This window comes from Sander lucioperca, chromosome 11 (genome assembly GCF_008315115.2).
Source record: "Sander lucioperca isolate FBNREF2018 chromosome 11, SLUC_FBN_1.2, whole genome shotgun sequence".
Taxonomy (NCBI): Eukaryota; Metazoa; Chordata; class Actinopteri; order Perciformes; family Percidae; genus Sander; species Sander lucioperca.
The window spans coordinates 7,124,518-7,132,024 of record NC_050183.1 but is presented as its reverse complement, the minus strand read 5'-3'; the positions used below and the strand labels follow the sequence as shown (position 1 = coordinate 7,132,024).

The following is a 7,507-nucleotide window of genomic DNA, read 5'->3' as shown; positions in this document are numbered from 1 at the left end:
TAATGATGTCGGTTAGGTGTGCTCCATGGAGTCCTACCTTTAACTGGTCAATCAGAATCTGTAGGTAGGCGTCAGCTTCAGCTAGCTTCTTATCAAAGTCTTGAACACTCGGAACAAATCCTGTCTCGGCCTCCTGAGGATGGATGAAATGCCATGCTAGTATTTGCATATTCAAAGTAAAATACACAGCCACTACCAATAATATAGGCCATGTAGTCACTTATTATCCATTCTTTAACAAAAAAAAGGAGCTTGTCTCTGTCACCTCCTGGTTAGGTAGGCTTTGTAAACTATCACACAAAATGGTGGACAGAAACATCAACAGTTCAGGAGAATCTTCCAGCAGCGTACTATACTAAGGGAGATATGAATACTATTGTTTAAAGGCTAGCCAGCATAAAAGGCCAGCAGGTCTGTCTGTCTGACTGACTGTAGAGCAGCAAATTTCAGGAATCAACTAAACTGAATCAAGGAATCATAGAAGCATATGTGTAAATGGGTTGAGGTGCCCTCAAACTCATTGTTTGTTCATTAGCTTGACTTAATAGCTCTATCAGAATCAGAAACACAGACTCCACACAGAAACTCAGGCACAGACAATTGCATTACATAAAAGCCATTAAAAGGTAATTACTAGACTATAGGCAGGACAGACGTGACTGGGCATCTGTCTCTAATCGGTCTGAGCTCACCCAACCACGAACAACCTAGCTGGCTGTGACACAAAACTAAAAACAGGAAAATGAGCAGAAAATGTACGCACAGACAAGACGTCTTTAAAAAATAAAAATAAAAATCACCCCATATTAAATGCTGGAGCCTGTCAATAGCAAGGACACTCAGTATCAATGACAACACAATAATACCTTTATGCCAAGCCACACAAATCAGTAAGATAACTAACAGAGCGTGTCAGCAGTTACTCTGACATGGAAAAACACAGAACACCTCCTGCATGAAAAAGCAGACAGAGTAATAGTAAAGCTGATGATGATGTCATCAGCTTTATCCTGTTAGTCCTGTTAGTAAATCAAGCTCTTATCAAACCGTGTTGGGTGCTACCACTGCATTGGATTCTTTGTGCCGCGCGATCCTGGTGTGTCCTGAGTTTGTGGGGGCTTTTCTTCCTGCTAAAGACGACCTCACAGGAAAGTGAAGAAAAGCCATTAACAGCCAAACGCTGTTAGCAGCCTGAGAACTGCCAAGGTTTTAACTGTAAAAACATATTAGCTTCATGGAGAACAAAGTCCTAACTCAGCATTCTTGAAGTCTGCAGTTAAGTAGCCTTACTTCCTCAAAGGATCAAAGGTCCTTTTACTTGTACTGCAAAATATAGCTGGCCAGATGGGGGCCTGAGCAAAAATAAAACACACATTTCTGATACAGATGTGAATGTCTATCACTGTATAAATGTGTGTACACATGTGCGTGGATTGTCATTGCAGGGCGAGCAGCTTCCCCTGTCTGCTTACTCACACTACACTGAAAAATCCCTCAAGGATTATCAGGAAAAGAGCTGCCATCTTTCTAGTAAGGGATTACATCATGATCATTTTTACTTTTAAGCAAGCCAACAAAACACTAAATTCAGAGGAATGCTAAAAGACGATGTAAATACAGGGAGTGGACTACCTTTGTTACAATTTTGTAATTTTCACCATGAGGTGTTGCCATTCATTTGAACATTTGACATGACATCCCCCCTCTATTTACAGTGGGGATTAACTCCATGCACTTCGCTCCCACTCAACAGTATTTACAAAATACCACAAACACAAATGTAAGAGTTTAATCAAAACCTTTATGCATCTAAAAGTCTTGTATGTTAGACTGTATTTACTTATACAGGTATTATACCATACATTAAAACTGGCCATGTTTGCTTTGTAGGCCTAAATACATACATAAATACATGTGAAAAGAAAGCTGATATGGTTAAAACAAATAAGACTGAGCCCCTATGATTACGTAGTAAACAATATCTCATGTTGTGTCAACACACATAATGGAGGGAATGTGTTTTTTTTTAACCAGAAAGTCAGATGCAGGTGGTTGGCTTATTAACAGCCACTGTACCTACACGTCATAGTGCTCACTTCTTCTCTGATCCTGAAATATTTTCAGATGCCTGCACCTCCTCTCCCACTCATTCCTAACATACACACACACACACACACACACACACACACACACACACACACACACACACACACACACACACAGTGCATCCCTGTGTGTGGTGTGTGACTGTGACATAGTGGGAATATTTTAGAGCAGCCCCCAAAGTCTCACACATGAACACTCACAAACCCACCCTACCACCCCAGACTCGACCAACAACCCTCCCCCTCCCTCCTGTTTCTGTTTGTCTTTCCATGCAGTGTGACCCACTTTAAAATGCTGTTGTTGCCCCAGCAGCACACTGCAGCCATTAAAGTTCTCTATGCTCTGGTGTAGTGCCGTTTCTGTTTGTGTGTGTTTTACTTACTGGGTGCCTTGCTTCAACGGACATGCTGCGTTAAACCTTGTACATCTCCCCCATCAGGCCATTTAGCTTGACACAAGATCGGTTTCTCTTTCTCTGCCTCAGTTATTCTGTTTTTCTCTCCCTACAGCAACAAACCACCAGCTCTGGTGAAGTTAGCGTTCTTTCTCCTCCGTACAGAAACAGAATCTCCTCCTCTTGCGGTCCACTGCAGTCTGCCAATATAAACCACAGCAGCAACTAGCTGTGCAGTCAGTCTGGCTACAGTACGTTATATCCTTCAGCAGCAGTTATCAGCTGAGCGTTTGGTATGAAGGCAGACAGAGCTGAGTTAATCCAGGACCCTCCCCTGGCAGGAAAGGCACACTTCCTCTCACACAGTCAGAAGAGAAAACACACAAAGCAGCAGCAAGTGCTGACAGGGACACGCATTAACCGCCACTCTGATTGGCTGAGGCAGCAGAGGCAGATGTTCGGTTGATCAAGCAAGCAGGTCCCGGATTGGTTACTGCTGGGTCCCATGATGCTACGACAGCAGCTCGCTATCACTGCATAAGTGTATGTGTGTGTGTGTACTGAGCAAGCAGGCACACGTAGCCGATCAGAGGGATTTGCCACAGAGGGAGGTAGGGCAGAAAAAAAGGAAGGGTGGGGGAGAGCAAATGAAAAGGTTGGTCATAAGGGTGAAAAGGAGGAGATGAGTGGAAAGAGCTGCACATAGATGATGATGATGATGGGAGGGCAACAAGGAGGAAGGTTTGGTTTAGGCAAAGAGAGCAGGAAATAAGGTTGGCCAGAGAAACAACAAGGGCAGGAAGGGCATGAGAAAGAACTGGCTGAGACAGTCTCAACACTCATTATAAACAGACAAAAACATAAAGAGACAAAACAGGCTGCCAGCAGGTCAGCAGTAAATCAACAGTCTTTCCATAAAACTAAGCTTGATCCCGATACTAGCCCAAAACAGCCACATGTTGCCAAAACATCCTCCATTCATGAATGTCACTATTATTTCCATTTATACCGCCAAGACTTATCATAAACTCTCACCTGCTATATTGAGCAAAGAAATCAGGTATGAAAAACAAAAAGGGCTGATAACAAAACCTGAGATGCAAAGTGCCTTTCAAAGTCATCATATGGGTGTTGTGGTGTAGCACAATACATGATTTATGTACATGAGTATGTAAAATTGCATGCAATAAAAATCCCACAATGAGAGCTTTGATATCTAGGTAACTATATCTATACCTGTATACTATTCAGGTATTACAAAGAATAGCATGTTTGCTTAGACAAATCAATGCTAAAATTAATGTAATGTAAAATAAAAGTAATGTAAATATATATTACTACATAGATGCTGACAGGAATTAGCATAAACAGGCAAACAGACATCAAAGAGCCACACAGCAACACAACACAATAGAGCTGGGCAATATATCGATATTATATCGATATCGTGATATGAGACTAGAAATTGTCTTAGATTTTGGATAATATCGTAAGTGTTGTCTTTTCCTGGTTTTAAAGGCTGCATTACAGTAAAGTGATGTCATTTTCTGAACTTACCAGACGGTTGTAACTGTTCTATTATTTGCCTTTACCCACTTAGATATTATATCCACATTACTGATGATTATTTATCAAAAATCTCATTGTGTAAATATTTTGTGAAAGCACCATTAGTCAACACTACAATATTGTTGCGGTATTGATATCGAGGTATTTGGTCAAAAATATCGTGATATTTGATTTTCTCTAGATCACCCAGCCCTACAACACAACTTTTTCTTGTAACTGTAGTGGATGAATTACATACACAGAGAAATAGAAACATACACATTTTTACACACACATATACCAACAACTGTATGGTTACGTACTTGGAGTTGGAGGGTGTGACGGAGGATAGTTCCCTCTAAGGCATGGATCCATTTCTCCCGCTCGTCTGCATCTCGGGCTGAGGGCAGAAGCACACAGACACACCCAGTGAGCCACGTTTTCCATGCATACACCCTCAGTAGCCATTGCACTCGTGCTACACACTAATGAAACCAAGACGCAACACTGAAATGACATGAGCACTGTTGACACAGGGATGGACATAAATGTATGCATCTAAAAAATGATAGTTTGTCATTACCTTAATTCTGCTTAACCCCATTTTCAGGGCTGAATAATCTATAATAATATGTATATGCGTTTCACAAATAAGACAATAACCATAAGCTTCATTTGTATAGTCCATAGTATATATTAGAGAGGCAAACAATGTGCTTTACAGCTGAAGGAAACAGCACGGATCAAAATAAATGGATAAGACAATAAAATCAAATAAGACAGTAAAAAGAAACTATGATGAAAGATGTCTGGATATTTCATATGGCAGATGCCCATAAATCTCCCTAAAATGAACAATTCAGCATTTTAATCTGTGTCCAGCCAGAACATAACCCTGGATAGGGCCAGGCTAGCCGTTTCCCCCTGCTTTCAGTCTTTATCCTAAACTAAGCTAACAGTTTCCTGACTGTAAATGCTTCATATTTACCATACGATCGATTTCCAAGCAAATAAGTGTGTTGCCCAAAATGTCAAGCTGTTCCTTTACATTAGAGTAATGAGCAAGGATAGTTAGGCCTGTACCTAAAAACAGCTTAAGATTTACCAGCTAGCTGTGCTGTACTAAACAACTTTCATATGACAGATTAGGAAACACTTTCAAAAAGAGAATATTTAAGAGAAGCTAGATAGGGCTGTACATAAATATAGTAATATGTATGATTTGAACACTTAGAATCTGACTGAGTACTCACATTCACTCAGAGTATTCAGCTTCGATACCCAGCCTTATGTGTGATGCCTGATAGAGATGGGTGAATCATTATCAAAATAATCAATACCCCTATGATCCTTGTAAAAATGAGGAGTTAAAGCTCCTTGAGAGTGGTGATTCTCGCATGGTTTTTTCACATGGAGCCTTTGCAGAGTGCGAAATGGAGCCGGGCGAGACTGTACCCTCAGAGCAAAGACAGAACAAACAGACTGCCAGTAACATTAAACAGTGACCCAATACAGGCCCTGACATGTGCAACACACAGACACACCTTTTGGTGCCAATGGCATACAGAGATACAATATTTTGTCCTTTGCCAACATGCTGCTAGGATTTAATCCATCTGGTCAGGTTGTAGCATGTATGTGTTGTACTGTATGTAAAGTATTAAAGATTTTCAGTTTTTGCATGGAATGTAGGTTTACTTATGCCTTGTGCATGTGTTTTTTGCCACCACAGTCAAAAAACTATAACTCTAAAAGTCTAGGGTCTCTAAAAGACCCTAGGTTGCATTTTGGCGGGAGTTACGCTTTAAGATACTGTATATGCCATTGAATTAGCTGGCAAACTATATCCTGTGTAAAAGTCATTTTTCATTGAGCTGGAAACAAGATGCAGCATATGAATGGCTGAGCTAGTGCCACAGCATAAAAGCTTTTAAAGACATTAAAAAGGCAGCCGAGGCTCAGGCCAATGCACTCAGACAGTGCCTCACTGGCCTCTCACTTTCCCCTCAGCCAAACAGACTCTCCAAAGGAACCGATTACTGCAGCTAATGTTGTTGAGCTCTATTCATGACAGAGGAGAGGTAGTAGCAGGGCCATTCAACAAAAACAAATACTCAAACTGTATGAACTGTTTCGCAAGTGCAATCTCTGTCCTATCTTGCAGCTCACCTGCACACCATGATTTAGGTAGGTAGGAGGTGTTAGTCAACTCAGCAAATCTACAGTGTTGATAGCCAGTGGGCCAGTCACATGAGGCAACATACTGCAAGTCATCTGACGTTAAGTTAGTTAGAGTTACATATTCAAAGAAAGTCCTTTACATATTAACTTGTCTTGATACAGACAGAGGGGAGCAGGACAAGCCAAAGTTAGAGGAATGGACAAGATAGGATAAGATTAGGGTATGATTTACAACTATCTGACAACAGCATAGTAGTACCCTCCAACCTGGTGACTGTTATTCAGTCCCTCCAGGATTTCGTGATGTCGCGATCGCGCCAATTCACGCAAATTCAACCAATCACCACGAATTTGGTGCGACTCGCAATTTTGACCAATCACCGCAACTTTTCCGCACATTTGACCAATAACCTGAAGTTTACCGCGACTTCAACCAATCACAGCACTCCAACGTGCACTCTGAGAGCCAATGACCAATCGGGAGTGAGAACGGGTTGATCATTTCCTTGTTTTTGATATGAAGACGAGACGTGTGTGTGACTCATTTACCAACAAAACGTACAGCGAAAAGACCGTGGAAACAAAACATTTCAGACCGTCCGATACATTTTAACATCAATGTAGACTTTAACAATTTAAAAGTCGCTGAAGTTGCTGCTGTTTCCATCCTGGCTGTCGGCTCTCTGCAGCGGGTGGGGCTAACTGCTCCGTACCCCCCGCAACTGATGCTTGCACACACACACACACACACACACACACACACACACACACACACACACACACACACACACACACACACACACACACACACACACACACACACACACACACACACACACACACAAACAACACACACACGGTGGATGCAGGAGAAAAAGGAGATGAGACGACACGATGACCTAAATTGAGGACAGCTACGCTTGTTATTCTAAGTGCAATGATAAGTTAAAGTCAGTACTTTATCAAACCGTATGAATGTGTGTCCCAGGCCAGGGTAGGAAATTAACTAACTCTAGCTATGTTTCCATCCACACGTTTTTATCCGAATTAAGTGATATTGAATGAAAAATGCCTTATGGAAACAGTAAAATTCGATTGAATTTCATGAATATCGACTCAAATGAAATACGTTCGGTCTCATCGGATTTTATCTTGATCGATATACGGCTTATGCGATAAACGCTGATGGAAACGTTATTTGCCGAATAAATAATGAATTGCGATTAAGTTTTAGGTCATTTTATGGTTGCAACCCACCACAAAACAAAGAAGAAGAAG

At 41.3% G+C, this 7,507-nt stretch overlaps 1 protein-coding gene across 6 annotated transcripts in view; it reads right to left on the bottom strand.

The window, feature by feature from the left end:
* Positions 1-7,507, bottom strand: part of osbpl9 (oxysterol binding protein-like 9) — a 38,884-nt gene that overhangs the window by 15,252 nt on the left and 16,125 nt on the right. For 3 of the 6 annotated variants that reach the window (XM_031307101.2, XM_031307102.2, XM_036007216.1), the window contains 2 exons: positions 4,372-4,448; positions 38-133 (listed from right to left, as the gene is read on the bottom strand). In XM_031307101.2, the coding sequence (XP_031162961.1) occupies positions 38-133; positions 4,372-4,448 (173 nt within the window). Of the gene's footprint in view, positions 1-37; positions 134-1,047; positions 1,302-2,488; positions 2,880-4,371; positions 4,449-7,507 lie in introns of those variants that run through there. The other 3 variants (XM_031307105.2, XM_036007215.1, XM_031307103.2) reach the window with 2 other exon arrangements.